General features: G+C 38.5%; 1 protein-coding gene across 9 annotated transcripts in view; it reads right to left on the reverse strand.

Moving 5' to 3' along the window:
- SENP7 (SUMO specific peptidase 7) overlaps positions 1–19,947 on the reverse strand; it is a 163,563-nt gene that overhangs the window by 13,065 nt on the left and 130,551 nt on the right. For 8 of the 9 annotated variants that reach the window (XM_043893184.1, XM_043893185.1, XM_043893188.1 and 5 more), the window contains 5 exons: positions 15,537–15,716; positions 13,557–13,819; positions 11,507–11,640; positions 7,230–7,346; positions 1,214–1,336 (listed from right to left, as the gene is read on the reverse strand). In XM_043893184.1, coding sequence (XP_043749119.1) covers positions 1,214–1,336; positions 7,230–7,346; positions 11,507–11,640; positions 13,557–13,819; positions 15,537–15,716 — 817 coding nt within the window. The remainder of the gene's footprint in view (positions 1–1,213; positions 1,337–7,229; positions 7,347–11,506; positions 11,641–13,556; positions 13,820–15,536; positions 15,717–19,947) is intronic. The other variant, XM_043893186.1, reaches the window with a different exon arrangement.

Genomic DNA, 19,947 nt, shown 5'->3' on the forward strand with positions numbered 1-19,947 from the left:
AAGATCTAAATACCATCAGTTCTGTCACTTTATCAGAGTTCTGACAATCTTCATTGGCCTGCTTCCTCATCTGAAAAATGCCTTGTATATCTAAAAGCTCTGTTCTATACAGAAATGTACCTTGTAAAGTGGTAGACAAATGTTTACATTAACTTTAAAAAAAAATAGAAACCCCTAATTTTATCATACACCTACCACACAGATGATCACACAAAGTATTACGGGTGGGGAGAGAGGTGAAATGGCTCTCTGCTCACAACTATTCAAGTTACTGCTAAGATAAAAAAATTACTCCTCCTTCTTTTTTGCCTATCCCTAACCACTGCTCAGACCCTGATGCTGGGAAAGACTGAAGGCGAGAGGAGAAGGGGGCGACAGAGGATGAGACTGTTGGATGGCATCACTGACTCAATGGACATGAGTCTGGGTAGATTCTGGGAGTTGGTGATGGACAGGGAGGCCTGGCGTGCTGCAGTCCATGGGGCTGCAGGGAGTCGGACACAACTGAGCAACTGAACTGAACTGAACCACTGCTCTGTAAGTTTTAGAATTAATCAAAAAACTAATTGGACAGAAATTCAGCTAAATTGTGGGGACATGGTATTTTTCATAATGTTACCTCAGTTTAATTAAACAGTAGTATGTTAGTGAGAGTCCAACCAGGAAAACATAAATCTTCATATATATTTAAGACAGATAAAATGTAGTGCAAACTACTGGCTACAGTGGTGACAGAAGAAGTACAAAGCCACAAACGGCAATCAGTGAGGCACCCAGAGCTGGGCAGAGGAGGAGGACGCTGCACCCAGTGCCGGAGGGGCGAGTGAAGAAGCAGTGGCCCCAGACGGAAGTCAGAGCTCTGCCCGTCCAGTGAGAGCAGGGCCCACAAATGAACTAGAATCACTACGAAAATAACTGCCCAGGGCAAAGAGGGTAAGGAAGACACATCCTGACATCTTCTTTCCTTGCCCTCCAACCTCCAACATTCCCAACAGAACAACTGGAAACGCAACCTGCAAGAGGAAGGCTCCCTGTGAGGAGGAGCAGAACAGCGGGAGGGTGAGAAATGCCTTTCAGAACAGACAGGCCCAGGACACGCCCAGGTGGTAACACTGCTCACTCTAGGAAATACAGTAAGAAGGTATTTTGCTAGGAGCATCAAAATAGTAATGTTTTCCTCTTAAAACTTAAGTATGTTGGAAGGCTGACTTACGAAAGATTTGGATTATCTTCTGTTAAATTATTTTCCTTTCTTGTCAAGCATTTGTAGAAAAAGCTACTAAAAATATGACTTCGTTCAACAAGTTCATCTGATGCCTTCTCCAATATAAGATACCTATAAAGTAACAATACCACAAAAGTAAGTTATTTTTAAGATTTTACCTGGTTTTCCTCCAATTATTTTATGTGTCCTGAAAATCTTCATTTACATGTGCAATTAGAGTCAAAGCAATCTTGCAGTTTGCTCTGATTTCAGATTTTTTTTTTTTTGTTCTTTAACTACCTTACCTTCAATCAAGATCAATTAAAGCAGAAATTTTCCATTTTCTCATTCATTTACTTAACACATATTTCTCAAGTTCCTAGTATGTGCTAAGATACCATATCTATACTAGCAACACTAAATGAGAGGGCGGAAAAACAAGTTTTTGCCCCCAGAAAAGTGAGGGTGAAAAGGAAATATTAAATCAGATAAACATACAATCACATATAAAACTGAAACCATGACATTCCTAAAAAAATCCAGAGAAATTTTAATAACTCTTGAGACACAACTAGTCGCTAAATCCTTAGTCCATTTCCAAGTAAAACAATTCTTCAACACAAGCTTATATTTCAATCACTTAGTGATTACATCTCTCATATTTAGAGAACTCTGATGTTGCTAATAGTTTATAAAGGTTCAAAAATGACCTTGTAATTGTTTTTCTTTTAAAAAGCATAAAAGACAAACTCAGCTTGAATGTTTTTAATGTGGTCATGCAGAGCATATACTGTGTGACAGGAGACACAACGAGTGCCAAGGTGTGGCCCACGTGTTCTTTTATCTTAATCTGAGGGATGATGACCTGGGTACATATATATGTGAACATTCATGAGCTGTACACTTAAAATTTGTGCACTTTCCTACTTGAAAGCTGTTCATCAATTTTAAAAATAATTAGGAAGCAGTTCAAAAAATTAACATAGGATCCCCTCTGAAAAGAATTCAGAGAGACAGAGAAACAGGCACTTCAGTGAAAAACAAGTATACAAAAAAATACTCTTAGAATCAAATTATAAATAAAATTTTAGTAATTATTTCCAATAAAACATACCAAAATTAACACTAGAGATGATCTAATATATCTTGCAAAATATAAATTTGACACTACTTAGGGATACAAAACTTAGTAAGATGTAAGATGCTCAACCTTTAGAAGGAAAATCATCGTAATGCCACCAATAACTTTAAAATAAGGCAAAATATTATATGAACCATAAAAGAGATACAAAAAAGGTATTATGAGAGTTAATGCCTGTTTCATTGGGAAAGGTTTTCAAGACGGCAACACTTGTGAGGAAGGGGAGTAAAATTTCAAAGGGGAATAAAATTTTAACACGTTAAGATAAAGAGGAAAATATTCCATGAAGCAAGAGTAACAGGGTGTTAAGGCAGAAGAGTAACTAAGGGATGGGCTTTGTTTAGTAGACTGTTTATAATTCAATTTTGCTGGACTATGCAATAGGCACAGGGTCATTAGTAAATGGCAGGAAAGACAGATTAGTGTCATATTATCAAAACACTCAAATGCTTGACTGAACTCACTTTGACGGGTAATAAGAAATAAAAATTTCTAATGAGATTTGCATTCATGAAGTAGTTTATGAATAATAATGGTGGTAATAATATACTTAACAGATAGGAAAACAGAGACAGAGGATATAAAAAATTAATTTAGGTATGATAAGTATACTAAAAAGATTGATGACAGAAGAAAGATAAATGAATTTGAGAGACCAAACCTACTACTCAGGCAACTGAGTATGTAGAAAGGAAAGAGAGGGTGAAGAGACAATGATAATGGAAACTTCACTTCCAGCCCAGATGGAATAAGAGGGATCAGATCTACACTCCTATTTGAAACAAGCAAAAAATCAAACAAAATACATGGAGCAATAGTTTTTAAAACACTGGACATCAGCAACAAATAGTGACCCTTGAGAGATGGTGAGCTCCATAATTGCCTCAGCTTACTGCCTTGATACATTTCAGATTACAACACAGAAAGGAATAACCCAGGAGATGCTGAGAGTCAGGAAAGGCTAAGGCAGCAAGACTTTGCAGATCAGAATACTGGAAAGCAAAAAGCAATATAGACAGAAAACTCCAAACATATGCAGAGCATCCTCCTCAAGAATTTAGCAGAATACTGATCACTGCATATACGTAAGGAAGACACTTAAGACTGGAAAAAGAACTATCTGAAAAAAGGAGAGAGAATGGTACCCAGCATTCCTGCAGATGGCAGGAATACTGCCTGTCACTACGAGCCCGGCTGGAAAACCTCGTAATTCATGAGAAACTAAGTACAGTATTCAGAAGGGTCTTTCCTCAGTAGTAGGGATTAATCTGTTGGTCTTACCTAATAAATCTTAAAAAGCAAGAGTTTAAAATCAGTGAACTGTTTCCAGATCAGTTCAGTTCAGTCGCTCAGTCGTGTCTGACTCTTTGCGACCCCATGGACTACAACACACAAGGTTTCCCTGTCCATCCCAACTCCCAGAGCTTACACAAACTCATGTCCATCACATTGGTGATGCCATCCAACCATCTCTTCCTCTGTTGTCCCCTTCTCCTCCCACCTTCAATCTTTCTCAGCATCAGGGTCTTTTCAAATGAGTCCGTTCTTCACATAAGGTGGCCAAAGTATTGGAGTTTCAGCTTCAGCATCAGCCCTTCCAATGAACACCCAGGACTGATTTTCTTTAGGATGGACTGGTTGGAGCTCCTTGCAGTCCAAGGGACTCTCAAGAGTCTTCTCCAACACCACAGTTCAAAAGCATCAATTCTTTGGCACTCAGCTTTCTTCACCATCCAACTCTCACATCCATACATGACTACTGGGAAAACCATAGCTTTGACTAGCCAGACCTTTGTTGGCAGAGTAATGTCTCTGCTTTTTAATATGTTGTTTAGGTTGTTCATAGCTTTTCTTCTAAGGAGCAAGCATCTTTTAATTTCATGGCTGTAGTCACCATCTTCAGTGATTTTGGAGCCCCCAAAATAAAATCTGTCACTGTTTACATTGATTCCCCATCTATTTCCCATGAAGTGATGGGACCAGATGCCATGATCTTAGTTTTGTCAATGCTGAGTTTTAAGCCAAATTTTTCACTCTCTTCTTTCACTTTCATCAAGAGGCTCTTTAGGTCTCTCACTGTTTCCATTGTTTGCCATCTATTTGCCATGAAGTGATGGGACCGGGTGCCATGATCTTAGTTTTCTGAATGTTGAGCTTTAAGCCAAATTTTTCACTCTCCTCTTTCACTTTCATTAAGAGGCTCTTTAGTTCCTCTTCACTTTCTGTCATAAGGGTAGTATCACCTGCCTATCCGAGGTTACTGATATTTCTCCCAGCAATCTTGATTCCATCTTGTGCTTCATCCAGCCCAGCATTTCGCTGATGTACTCTGCATATAAGTTAAATAAGCAGGGTGACAATATACAGCCTTGACGTACTCCTTTTCTTATTTGGAACCTGTCTGTTGTTCCATGTCCAGTTCTAAATGTTGCTTCTTGACTTGCATACAGAATTCTCACAGACAGGTCTGTAGGGAGTTTTGGAATCTCAGAAGGCAACATAACCAAGAGAAAAAAAAAAAAAGAAAACCCACAGAATACAAGCCTAACCGCAACTGTGGAAAAGGAACTTTCCTGTGAAAGGCTCTAACCTAACAACCTAAAGCACAGCCTGGCCTGCTCACAGAACCAAGGACTGAGTGACTACCAAAGGAGAGACAGCTGGCTGCTACAGGCCCTCCCCGCCTGGAGGCAGAGAGGCGGACAGCCAGAGCTGGAAGGCAAGGGGCTGCTGCAAACTCAACCCCAGAGACAGCACCTCCCGCCAAACTGTGAGCAGGCTCCCAGCTGCTAACCAAGTTTTCCTGAGACCCTGGATGGTTGACAGCCACCAGCAGGGTCGCAGTCTGAGATCAGCTCTCCAGAGGAGACATACGGCACACCTGAGACAGTGCTCTCATGGCTCACCCGGGAAACCAAGCAGCTGGGACCAAGGAGGTGATTAGAACGCACGGCCCACCCAGGACGGTGCACTTGCCAAGAACCTGGTCGCCTGAGCTGCTCAGACCGGCAAAGGGCACAGAACGCACACCCAACTCACAGAGGCTGAGCCAGAACCGTGTCTGAGTGTCTCCTGTGGAGGGACGGGTCAGCACTGGCCTGCCCCAGGGGCGGGGGCTCTGGGTGCAGCAGACCTGGGTGTGGCATAAGCCCTCTTGGAGGAGGTCGCCATTAGCCCCACCATAGAGCCACCAGAACTTACACAGGACTGGGGAAACAGACGCTTGGAGGGCACAAACAAAACTTTGTGTGCACCAGGACGCAGGAGAAAGGAGCAGTAACTCCACTAGAAACTGGCCCAGACATGCCCGTGAGTGTCCAAGAGGCTCTGGCGGAGGCGTAGGTCGGTGGTGGCCTGCGCAGGGTCAGGAGCACTGACCACATCAGTGCATGCATGGGACCTTCTGAAGGAGGTCATCTTTATCTGCATTACCTCCACCATAGTTTGGCCTCAAGTCAAGCAACAGGGAGGGAATACAGCCTCTCCCATCAACAGAAAATTGGATTAAAGATTTACCAAACACGGCCCGCCCATCAGAACAAGACCCAGTTTCCCCTCAGTCAGTCTCTACCTTCAGGAAGCTTCCAGAAGCCTCTTACTCTTATCCATCAGAGGGGAGACAGAATGAAAACCACAGTCACAGTAAACTAACCAAATGGATCACATGGACCACAGATTTGTCTAGCTCAATGAAACTATGAGCCATGCCGTGTAGGGCCACCCAATATGGATGGGTCATGGTGGAGTTTCCAAATAATATGTTTCAAAACAAAATTCAAAAATAATTATAGGAACATACCAGCACCCAGTAAAAATATCACCAGACATGCAAAGAAGAAAAAAAAAGTGTGACTCATAACGAGAAAAATCAGTCAATTGAAACCAACCCAGAACTGACAAGGATGCTAGAATAAGTAGAAAAAGACATTTTAAAAGTTATTATATAATATATTCCATATATTCAAAAAGCTACAGACATGAAAGATATTCTTTAAAAAGGCCCAAATAGAACTTCTAGAAATTCATTCTACAAAGTTCAAGATGAACAGCAGATGGTAACATGAGACTTTTAAGTCTTATCCTTACTAGAATAGGGATAGCACTATTATTAAAATGATAGGGCTGAAATTATATGATGACAATAAATTGATTTGGGAATGGTCAGTGAAATAATCAGGAGGCATCTTGAAAAATAAATGTTAGAAATGTGGGTCTAAGGATATAGTACAAAATGAGGACAAGAGACAAATTATCGCTGCATGAAAGTTTATAAAACTTTTTTATAAATTCATTCAGCTTGGCTATATAAAAAATTGAAAACTATAAGAGAATAGTGATATAGATTTTTTAAATGTTGGTTAACTTTTACAGCGCTAAGGACACATAAAGAACTATATAGTTGTTTCTTCCTGGTTCCCAAAGTGATCTGTCATTATGTAAGTACTTTCGTCAATAATACTATAGTCAAAGCATCAAGCATCACTGACTCAATGGACATGAGTTTGAGCAAAATCTGGGAGATGGTAAGGGACAGAGCAGTCGGGCGGGCTGCAGTCCATGGGGTCACAAAGAGTTGGACCTGACTTAGTGACTGAACAACAAAATAGTCAAAGAAGTATCAATCAACAGCAAGCAAATAACACAAAGGAAAACAAATGAAACAAGAGTAACTCTTCTCAAGTACATAGTATCTCCGGGAAGTAAAGGAATGAAACTGGACTTGCCAACACGAGAAAACTTCCCTAGACAAAATTTTTCAAATCTGAAATTTTAGCAAGTTATTTTCAGCTAGTTAAAATACTTCAGAGATATTTACTTTAAGATTCACATCAAAACCTGTAAAACAAATGACATAATGACATGATCATGCTTCATTGTACTTACTTAAGATAGAAATCAATGATTACATCATTAAGAAACTCTCCTTCTTCTAAGCACTCCAGATCTTCATTAGTTACTCCTAAGCCCCCTTTAGTAGGTGGTGGAGGATATACAATCAACCTTAAAAAATAAAAATGAAAGTAAAATATATTAGTAATGAAAACTCTAGTCTCAAAGGGATTTGTTCTTTGGGACAATACAGGGCAGTATTGAATACTTTCAATGACTAAAATCTTAGGGTAAAAATAATTGACACAATACAATAAACTATATTTTCCTTCCTTCGTTTTCACAAGCTACTGATAGTACTGTCACGGAGTATCTTTGCATTTCCAGTCCTTCCCATGTGGGCTAGTCTCAGTTTTTATCTAATCAATAGGTTATCTATCACTGAGGATGTCTCTCTTCTGTACAATATTTAACTTTCAACAAACTGAAGTAATAAACCACATAAGATTCTCCTATGCTCCAGTTTCCACTGTTAAGTTTGAATACCCAAGACTAAAACAGTCAGCAGTCAAAAACTATCTTCTCCTACTAGTAATGAGTCTATACCAGCTGGACAATGAAGAAATAACATGGGAACTTAGGAGGCAAGTTTCCCATAACAACATGCTTACAATATAAAACTTAGGAGAACATAAAGGAAATAAACCATCAGATAACAACCAGAAAAGTGGAAAACAAAATGACAACTAATTAGGCATTTTTTTCCTTTGGTACCCTCTCTTAAAGTTCAGAAATAAGAGCAGTTCTGATTTCTGTCTATAATCTTGAAACAGACAGGGTGGTACTCACTGCACAAATATACTCAATAATAAAGGTATAATATGTACTTGTTGAACTAGAAAGATTCCAGAAGGTTAAGAATCAACTGCAATGGCTTCACAGCTGAATTCTACCAAAAATTTAGAGAAGAGCTAACACCTACCTTACTCAAACTCTTCCAGAAAATTGCAGAAGAAGGTAAACTTCCAAACTCATTCTATGAGGCCACCATCACCCTAATTCCAAAACCAGACAAAGATGCCACAATAAAAGAAAACTACAGGCCAATATCACTGATGAACATAGATGCAAAAATCCTTAACAAAATCCTAGCAAACAGAATCCAACAACATATTAAAAAAATCATACACCACGACCAAGTGGGCTTTATCCCAGGAATGCAAGGATTCTTTAATATCCGCAAATCAATCAATGTAATACACCACATTAACAAATTGAAAGATAAAAACCATATGATTATCTCAATAGATGCAGAGAAAGCCTTTGACAAAATTCAACACTCATTTATGATTAAAACTCTCTCTCCAGAAAGCAGGAATAGAAGGAACATACCTCAACATAATAAAAGCTATATATGACAAACCCACAGCAAGCATCACCCTCAATGGTGAAAAATTGAAAGCATTTCCCCTGAAATCAGGAACAAGACAAGGGTGCCCACTCTCACCACTACTATTCAACATAGTGTTGGAAGTGTTGGCCACAGCAATCAGAGCAGAAAAAGAAGTAAAAGGAATCCAGATAGGAAAAGAAGAAGTGAAACTCTCACTGTTTGCAGATGACATGATCCTCTACATAGAAAACCCTAAAGACTCTACCAGAAAATTACTAGAGCTAATCAATGAATATAGTAAAGTTGCAGGATATAAAATTAACACACAGAAATCCCTTGCATTCCTATATACTAACAATGAAAAAACAGAGAAATTATGGAAACAATACCATTCACCACTGCAACAAAAAGAATAAAATACTTAGGAGTATATCTACCTAAAGAAACAAAAGACCTATACATAGAAAACTATAAAACACTGATGAAAGAAATCAAAGAGGACACAAACAGATGGAGAAATATACCGTGTTCATGGATTGGAAGAATCAATATTGTCAAAATGGCTATTCTACACAAAGCAATCTATAGATTCAATGCAATCCCTATCAAGCTACCAACGGTATTTTTCACAGAACTAGACCAAATAATTTCACAATTTGTATGGAAATACAAAAAACCTCGAATAGCCAAAGTAATCTTGAGAAAGAAGAATGGAACTGGAGGAATCAACCTGCCTGACTTCAGACTCTACTACAAAGCCACAGTCATCAAGACAGTGTGGTACTGGCACAAAGACAGAAATATAGACCAATGGAACAGAATAGAAAGCCCAGAGATAAATCCACGAACCTATGGACACCTTATCTTTGACAAAGGAGGCAAGGATATACAATGGAAAAAAGACAACCTCTTTAACAAGTGGTGCTGGGAAAACTTGTCAACCACTTGTAAAAGAATGAAACTAGAACACTTTCTAACACCATACACAAAAATAAACTCAAAATGGGTTAAAGATCTAAATGTAAGACCAGAAACTATAAAACTCCTAGAAGAGAACATAGGCAAAACACTCTCCGACATAAATCACATCAGGATCCTCTATGACCCCCCTCCCAGAATATTGGAAATAAAAGCACAAATAAACAAATGGGACCTAATGAAACTTAAAAGCTTTTGCACTACAAAGGAAACTATAAGTAAGGTGAAAAGACAGCCCTTAGATTGGGAGAAAATAATAGCAAATGAAGAAACAAAGGATTAATCTCAAAAATATACAAGCAACTCCTGCAGCTCAATTCCAGAGAAATAAATGACCCAATCAAAACATGGGCCAGAGAACTAAACAGACATTTCTCCAAAGAAGACATACAGATGGCTAACAAACACATGAAAAGATGCTCAACATCACTCATTATTAGAGAAATGCAAATCAAAACCACAATGAGGTACCATTACACGCCAGTCAGGATGGCTGCTATCCAAAAGTCTACAAGCAATAACTGCTGGAGAGGGTGTGGAGAAAAGGGAACCCTCTTACACTGTTGGTGGGAATGCAAACTAGTACAGCCACTATGGAGAACAGTGTGGAGATTCCTTAAAAAACTGGAAATAGAACTGCCATATGACCCAGCAATCCCACTTCTGGGCATACACACTGAGGAAACCAGATCTGAAAGAGACACGTGCACCCCAATGTTCATCGCAGCACTGTTTATAATAGCCAGGACATGGAAGCAACCTAGATGCCCATCAGCAGATGAATGGATAAGGAAGCTGTGGTACATATACACCATGGAATATTACTCAGCCGTCAAAAAGAATTCATTTGAATCAGTCCTAATGAGATGGATGAAACTGGAGCCCATTATACAGAGTGAAGTAAGCCAGAAAGATAAAGAACATTACAGCATACTAACACATATATATGGAATTTAGAAAGATGGTAACGATAACCCTATATGCAAAACAGAAAAAGAGACACAGAAGTACAGAACAGACTTTTGAACTCTGTGGGAGAAGGTGAGGGTGGGATGTTTCAAAAGAACAGCATGTATACTATCTATGGTGAAACAGATCACCAGCCCAGGTGGGATGCATGAGACAAGTGCTCGGGCCTGGTGCACTGGGAAGACCCAGAGGAATCGGGTGGAGAGGGAGGTGGGAGGGGGGATCGGGATGGGGAATACGTGTAAATCTATGGCTGATTCATATCAATGTATGACAAAACCCACTGAAATGTTGTGAAGTAATTAGCCTCCAACTAATAAAAAAAAAAGAAAAAAAAATAAGATAAAATAAAAAGAAAAAAAAAAAGAATCAACTGCAATTGATTTAATCTTCATAACCACTGCACCTAAATTAAATAATACGGGAAATTTTTAAGTCATAAAATGATAATAACTATTTAATGGCTATTTCCCTATCCTGTGCTGTCCATTTGTTTTTTAACAGAGAAAAGGAATCACGTAGAGGAATAGAAATTATTCTCAAATGCAAAGACTCCCTTATTCTACTTTATTACCATAAGAAGACACAAAAAAGACCAAATAGGATCAAGAAAGTAACTTGTGAAGGGAAGTTCTGATAAACTTCAAAGTACCCGAAATTGAGGCACACTTTAGTAAGCAATTTCTCTTTTCCTATCATATATTCAGATATGGGATATATAATCTTAAAAACCATATAGTTCTATTCAAATATTTCCAATAAAGGCTTTGACACATTTGACATCTTGGCTGCCACTTCTGACTTCTTAACATAAAACATAAAACTAAGTGAAGTGGCATTGACTTGTTTTCTTGATTATTTCCATTATTAACTGTCAGCAAGAAAGCAAAACTGAAAACATTTGAAAAGGTAAAATACTTAAACTCAGCAGCATGAATGAAAACTACTAAAGTGCCCGCCTATTACAAACAGGATACGAGACAGTACATACTTCTGAACAGGTCCAGTGTGCCTGACTTCTCGCCATTCCTCATCTGGATTCGATGTAATGGAAAGCGAGTAGCAACCACTGCTCTGCTTCTGTAGTAAGGTGTAAGTAGGCTTGGCTGTATCTGTATTTGAGGGCTGACCCGAAACAAAAAAAAAAGGCAAGGTAACAGGTCTCCTTATACCCGAACAAATACATATTAACTCTCAAAAGGACAAAGTCAGAAGTTAGACTTGTAAGAGAAAATGGGACTAAAAGAAATACACACCAATCAGTTATGTACACACACACACACACACATACTCTTACAATTTCTACAAAGATATAATCAAATCAAAATAATACTCTGGAGCAAAACATAATGTACTATGGATCCAAGTTTAACCTGAAGTGTTACTTATAGGTCTGGGTTTTACAATTTTAGAATCTGAAAACAGTGCTGTTCAAAAGAACAAAAGAGGTGATAAGTAGTAGGAATGTTTTTAAAAGACTGATAAGAGTTTATAACAACATAAACTGATATTTTATTATTAAATGGAAAACTATGATACAAATTTGTATATACAGTGTAATTATCAGGCAAAATTTTTACAATATTATGCAAAAACCAGTGGTGAAGTCTTACACCTTATGTTTCACTAATGTGTCTTTCTACAGACCTTTAAAATAACAGATTAAAATAACCAAACCCACATGTGCATTCATGTGTGTGTGTGCACACACCCCCATCACAGAAAACTTAAAACACTTTTCTTTCTGGGGGTATTTGGCAGAGATATATAAGCCATAAGTATGTTAACAACCTTCTATAAAAATAAATACATCATTTTAAACCTTACCATTAATTGTGTCAAGATAATCTTAGACTTATCAAAGAATTACAATAAACAAGCCTCTAAGGTGGTGCTAGTGGTAAAGAACCCGCCTGCCAATGCAGGAGACATAAGAGCCGTGAGTTCGATCCCTAGGTGGGGAAGATCCCCTGGAGAAGGGCATGGCAACCCACTCCAGTATTCTTGCCTGGAGAATTCCATGGACAGAGGACCTTGGGAGGACCTTGGCAAGCTATAGTCCACAGAGTCTCAAAGAGCTGGACATGACTAAAGCGACTTAACATTTAGCAAGCCTCTCACAGATTGCCCTAACACTAACATCTTTTTAAAAGCCACAGTACAATTATCAAACTAAGAAATTAAAGTTGGTATGATACTATAAACTACAGACTTTATTTTGATTTTACTACTTTGTCCACTAACGGATTTCTCTTGTTTCAGGATCCTACAATTCCTTCATCTTTATTTTTCATGACCTCAGTAATTTTTAAGACTGATGGTCAGTTATTTTATAACTGGGCTTGTTAGATTTTTTTCATGATTAGACTGAGGTTATAAAATATTGAGAAAAACAATACAGAAGTGATGTATCCTTCTCCATTCATGATGTGACAGGTACGTTATGTCAATATATTTTATTACTGGTAATGTTAACTTTGATCACTTGGGTTAAAGTGATGTCTGTGACACGTCTCCACTGTAAAGTTACTATAGTGGTGAAAAAAAGTTACTTCTTTTTCGTAATTAGTATTTAAGGTGAGAGACTAAGATTATGCACGTATCCTGACCTACTTTAAGTTTTCACCCATTAAATTTAGCATCTCTCCATGGATCTTACCTGCAACAATCATAACTATGATTTTTTTAGTGCTGGTTTTGTATTTCTCTTGTTCCTTTTACACTTTTTTAACTGCAATATTTTTCTAAGAAAAAACTGTCCCTTGCCCACCTTTTATTATTTGTGTTTTCACTCATCCGTTCAGTTAATTACATGTGCCAATACACATTAAAGGGTATATATCTTATTCTCTAGTAGGAATCGCACGCTATCATGACTGATTTTGTTGATCTGTTTCTAGCTGTGGCACTGGGAATTCCTTTAGTTGGTTCCTGTGACCTTTGACAAAGCGCAGCATTCTAACATCATGCTAATTTCAACGAAAGACTTTTCCTCCAACTGCTTCCCTCCCCCTCACTAATTACATTAGTCGTGTGCTAACCTGAGACACTGATTTCATCTTCATTTCTTCAGTAGTAGCAGCAGGGAAGGAACAAGCTGAAGCACAGTAGTAATGAATAAAAGAACTTTCTTTTGACGACAGGTTCTGAAATAAAGGAAGCGCCTGAACCCAAGACAATGGATAAGAAAGCTCTGACTCTCCACTGGCTGTACTTATTTCTGTCATGATGTCTTTCAATTTCAATTCTTCTCTCTGTGAAATAGAACTGTGTAGCTCAAGGAAAATGAATTCAGTCGATTTTGCTATGAAAGAAAAGAAAGAGATTGGTTTTTATCAGTAGTATTATTTTTCAAGGGGATTAAGATTAAAATAATTTGAATATTAGTAACAGTAAGGATAGTCTATGGCTCAACAAAGTATTTTGCATGTTAGTTAATAACCCAGGCAAATTAAATCCCCAAACAACCCATTAGTAACCGAGAACTGAAACTCCCAATTTTAGACTCCTACTGCATTAGAATACAAACGCCACAATGGTACTGACTGCGGTATCTCCAGTACCTGGCATTTATTAGATGTGAGTAAATATCTGTTAATGACTAAAATATATACATTATATATAAAACAGACAGCCAGTAGAAAGCTGCTATATAGCACAGGGAGCTCAACCTGGTGCTCTGTGATGACCTAGAGGGGTGGGATGCGGGGTGGTAGGGAGCACCAAGAGGAAGGGGATATGTGTACACTTATGGCTGGTTCACACTGTTATATGGCAGAAAAAAACATTATATTATAAAACAATTATCCTCCAATTAACATTAAAAATTAATTTTAAAAATATTTGTTAATGAATGCATGAATAAGTACATGACGACTAAACAATTATTTTTCTCTAGCCTTCTCCATATAGCAAATCTACCCATTAAAATTTTCATTCAAACACTTCCTTCAGAATCATCTTCTTTCATCAGTCATTTCAACAGTGGTTTCAAATGACATTCTCACCTCCCACAATGATGATAAATGGCTTAAGCATTTTCCCCACTCCTCTGCTATTTGATCATAAATTTCCCAAATTAATTTGGAAGCAATCAGGAAAACAAAATGAGGAATTTTAAAGATTTAAAATTCAGATCACTACTTAACTTCTTTAGTATGCAAGGCAGTAGGAGGGGGAAAGGTAGAGAGATTAAAGAGATAAAAAAGAAATTTACTAATCTGATTTACCTAATTCCAAATTAGACTCCTTTAGGAGTTGGAAACTAAACAAAGTTGGAAAATATTTCAAGATACAAAATCGGAGAAGGCAATGGCACCCCACTCCAGTACTCTTGCCTGGAAAATCCCATGGACGGAGGAGCCTGGTAGGCTGCAGTCCATGGGGTCGCAAAGAGTCAGAAATGACTAAGCGACTTCACTTTCACTTTTCACTTGTATGCATTGGAGAAGGAAATGGCAACCCACTCCAGTGTTCTTGCCTGGAGAGTCCCATGGATGGGGTCGCACAGAGTCGGACACGACTGAAGTGACTTAGCAGTAGCAGTATATACCAATAGATATGTGTTATGGGAGCATTGGAAAAGTATTCAATCCAGTCTTAGAAAAATGGTACATAAGTAAGTATATCAAGTTTTCTTTTTTAGAAACTAAAGAAAATCTTGAAGATAAAGACTTCTGTATTTTATTTAACTTTGCCACTGATTAGTTCTGTCATAATTCATTATGAAATAAGGGCAAGAACTCTTAAGACAGGCAGCCGAGGATGTCAACTGACTAAAAGGTAAGGTACTCCTTTTATTTTAGAATATAGTTTTAATTGGCTGAGTAAAATTGTAAGGAGAAATTATGAATAAAGTAATTTATCTTAAATAATATCAAAGGGTAAATTATTTTTAATTCAGTGAACTTAATTTCAATTCAATGAAAGAATTACATTCTACTAAATTATCTTAGAGGAAAATTATTTTATAGGAGTTCTCAAATAATCTTGACATTTAGAAGAAATCTTTTTATACTCACATTGCTGGCTTAATACAGAGTTTTCCAGTTGGGTCTGAATCTCCTGAAGATAACTTGAGGAGACCCAAAGAAAGAGGATAGCATGACTTCTTTTACTGGGATCATCATCTTTATTTTTCCATAATCCAAACCTCTTTAAATGTGTTGTATCCACTAGCAATGAAATCTCGTGCACAGACACTGAAACAAGTAAAAGATAACAAGGTAATAAGTTAATCTGTTTGGGAATACAGCACATGCACTGTATGACTCTTCTTTAACAATGTATTTTTCAAAAAGAATTATATGCAAAGTTTTTCCAAAATATTATTTATAGCACATTTCTGTAAACTTGGCTGAAATACCTAAACACTATTATTAGAGTAAAAAAGATCATATAAACTAGAAAGGGCTAAATAATTATTAAATGATAATAAAAAGTAGGAAGTTGGCCTCTCACCACCATACGATCTCAGACTATCTTATCAATGCAGTTAACTAAGCATAGTGTAACTGAGAAAATTATATAATCAACCAAGATTCCAAATGTTATCATAAGCCACTTAACGCCTATTTTCCTTCTCCTAAAACATTCATCCAAAGATTCGCAAGAGTAATATGAGCTTCTGAAGGGTCTAGCATAACTTTTTTTTTGGAGGCACCCCAGTTTGCAGGATCTCAATTCCCCCATCAGGGACTAAACCTGGACTATGGCAGTAAAATTAAATTATTTTTAATTTAAAAATTTAATTAAGAAATTAAAAGACGCTTGCTCCTTGGAAGAAAAGGCTATAACCAACCTAGACAGCAATATTAAAAAGCAGAAACATTACTTTGCCAACAAAGGTCTGTTTAGTCAAAACCATGGTTTTTCCAGTGGTCATGTATGGATGTGAGAGTTGGACTATAAAGAAAGCTGAGCACCAAAGCACTGTGGTGTTGCAGAAGACTCTTGAGAATCCCTTGGACTACAAGGAAATCAAACCAGTCAATCCTATGGGAAATCAGTCCTGAATATTCATTGGAAGGGCTGAAGCTGAAGCTCCAATCATTTGGCCACCTGATGCAAAGAACTGACTCAATGGAAAAGACCCTAATGGCAAGAAAGATTGAAGGCAGGAGGAGAAGGGGACGACAGAGGAAGAGATGGTTGGGTGGCATCACTGACTCAATGGACATGAGTGAGCAAGCCTCGGGAGTTGGTGAGGAACAGGGAAGCCGGGCACACTGCAGTCTATGGGGTCTCAAAGAGTCGGACACGACTGATGACTGGACTGGACTGAACTGAACTGAACGGCAGTGAAAGCCCAGAATCCTAACCACGAAGCAACCAGGCAATTTCTAGGATGAAATCTCTTACAATTTTTCCAGGTTTTACCTCTCAAAATTTCGAGGTAATCACTCTGAATTAACACTTTCTCCCTTTCATTTAGTGAAAAGAATCTCGAAGGACCTTATTTTTTAACTCAAAGAAACAAACAAAACTGGTGTAAAGACGCCCCGAGGTCATCTGGTCCAACTTTGAGAAAACAAGTAGCTGAACTAGGAATACAAATATCAGTTAAGTACAAACCCAAGACTGTTACCTATCTGAAATAAATCTCTTACTACTCCTCCCCCTGGTTTTCCCTGGCACAGTGCTACTCAAAATGCAACATCCTCAGCTTGCAACACTGCCACAGGTGGGGAGGCAATTAGAAATACAGAATTCAGGCCCCACACTGGATATACTGAATCAAAATCAGCACTTAAAGAAAAACAAACAAACAAGAAATAAACAGGTAATCCAGATGAACGTTGAAGTTTGAAAGGGATTTTACAACAACCATTCAAATACTCATTAACTTGTCATCTTTATGTTTTCCAAGATAGCCATTCTATTCATTTTTTCTTTCTTTCATATTTCCTCCTTCCTATTTTTTTTCCATTATTCCATTTCTTCAGGTTTTTTCCTTGTTCCCTTTCTGGATTTCTATTTCTCTTCTGTGCCTGCCCATATGCATGCCTGCCTGACTTGCTCTCTTCCTATCCTGTCATGTCTAATTCTAACCTACCTCCCCTCTTCTCTTACTACATACTGGCTCCTTTTTTGTGTGTATGTCTGCAGGGAGCCGGCCTGAATGTACAGGCCCCTTACGGCTCTAAGAGAGATCAAAAGGTCTCTCTTTGTCCTGCCACCCCTTCTTGTTAAAGTATAGACTGGCATTTGTCTCCTTCAGGGAAAAAACACACCGGTGACCTTTTGCCTGTTTTTCTGGTGCTGATAAGCTCATCATGCCTGAAACCTGTTTTCATCTAATGTTCTATTGATGAAGCCTGTTTTCTATCTAATGTTCTAATGATCTTAATCATGTTGGGCGCTAGGGTAATTAATGCTTTACTGATCTTGAGTGTGGGAATTTAAAACATCTGTAGCTCTGCACGTATGCAAACCCTCAATCTATTCTTAGTAACTCCTGTTAGCGTATATATAGGCGTGGTATTCTTCAATAAAGTTGGCGGAGTCAGACGCAAGCGGACTCCGTCCCTCTCAACCCCATCTTTCTCTTTCTGAGTCTTCTTTTTCCTAGGTACTCTGGTAATTGCGTTCTTGACCAGTTCGTTTGCCGGCAGGCTCCGGCATAGTGGCGCCCGAACAGGGACCGGAACGGATTCCAGCGTACAGCCACCCGAAGAAAAAAAGTTGTCCCGCGGGAAGTAGAAAGGTATATATGAGGTAAAAAAGTATCTGCGAGTACAGGTATTGTGGATGATTGCGGGTGGAGAGGGTATAGTTGAGAGTAAAACTCATGGGGCAAAATAATAGTAGACAGCTCTTAGTTTCTACTCTAAAAACTGTTATAAAGCTAGAGGAGTTTCAGTGTCTAAACAGAAAAACTTATAACACCCAAATGTTTGAATACTCCCCAAAGGGTAGCGGAGCACATATATGACTCCCCAATAATCCCAGGTCCTAGAAAAAATGATGATGAGACTATTGTTCCCGAGCAAGATTCTGATTCCGAACTCTCTCATGAAGACCGAGAGGATTTAGAAGAGCAGGCTTTTGAGTATAATAAAAAAAATTGGGATGCCTTTATAGTAACTAAACACAAAAATAAAGATAAAGGCTCCCCTTTTTCTAAACTTAAAGATATGTTAACATCCATATCTCAGAGAATAGAACAACTAGACTTGTTACCTTTGGACATGTTAACGGAGGAAAGAGCATTTAGAGATCTTAATCAGCAGTTAAACTATCCTGAACAAGACTACCCACAGACTAATGAAGCGGCGCTAAAAGCGTGGAAAAAAACTCCCTGCCTCAAATAGAAAGACTGAAGATTTATCAAAAATTAGGCAAGGACCTGACGAATCTTATCAGGATTTCGTCGCTCGGTTACTTGATGCTATGTCTAAAATTATTGGAGATGAAGAAGCTGGCACTCTTGTAACTAAACAGATGGCATATGAAAATGCAAATGCTGCTTGCCAGGCCGCTTTGAGACCTTATAGAGAAAAAAAAGGGGGGTTTAACAGATTATATAAGAGTTTGTTCTGATATTGGCCCTTCCTATCTTCAGGGATTGTCTATGGCTGCTGCTATCCAGGGAAAAACTATCAAGGAAATTTTATATCAACAGATTAAGAACAAGGGTGGTGTGAAAAAGGGAGGGCCTCCCTGTAGTTGCTTTTCGTGTGGACAACTGGGACATCGTATGGCCCAATGTCCTAAGAAAAATAATTTAGATAGTACAAAGAATCCTGATGTATGTCCCAGATGCAAAAAAGGAAGACATTGGGCCAGGGACTGTAGATCAAAAATGAATATAGAAGGCAAACCTCTTCCTCCACAGTCGGGAAACTGGGTGAGGAGCCAGCCCCAGGCCCCAAAACAATGTTATGGGGCACTTCAGACCGAGCCTCAGTCAAACCTAATCGACCCGGCATTAAAAGCCTTTTCCGAGCCACCCCAGGCAGCGCAGGATTGGACTTGTGTGCCACCACCCACACAGTATTAACACCTGATATGGGAATGCAAGCCATTCCAACTGGAGTTTTTGGGCCGTTACCAAAAGGAACTGTAGGACTAACTATTGGTAGAAGTAGTTGGACTATGAAAGGGTTGTCAGTGTCCCCGGGGGTGATTGATGCAGACTACACAGGGGAACTTAAAATTATGGCCCATGCACCTTCAAATATAATTAGCATTCCCACCAACCAACGAATAGCACAATTGGTTTTGCTACCTCTTCATTTAGAGGGGAAAACTGCTTCTAAACGAGAACGAAAGACTGATGGTTTTGGCTCTTCTGATGTATACTGGGTGCAGTCCATTTCTGCTGAGCGTCCCAAACTAGATCTTTTTATTGAAAATAAAAAATTTACAGGGATCTTAGATACTGGTGTGGATGTGTCAGTTATAGCTGAAGAGCATTGGCCTCAGCACTGG

Source organism: Cervus elaphus, chromosome 31 (genome assembly GCF_910594005.1).
Source record: "Cervus elaphus chromosome 31, mCerEla1.1, whole genome shotgun sequence".
Lineage (NCBI taxonomy): Eukaryota > Metazoa > Chordata > Mammalia > Artiodactyla > Cervidae > Cervus > Cervus elaphus.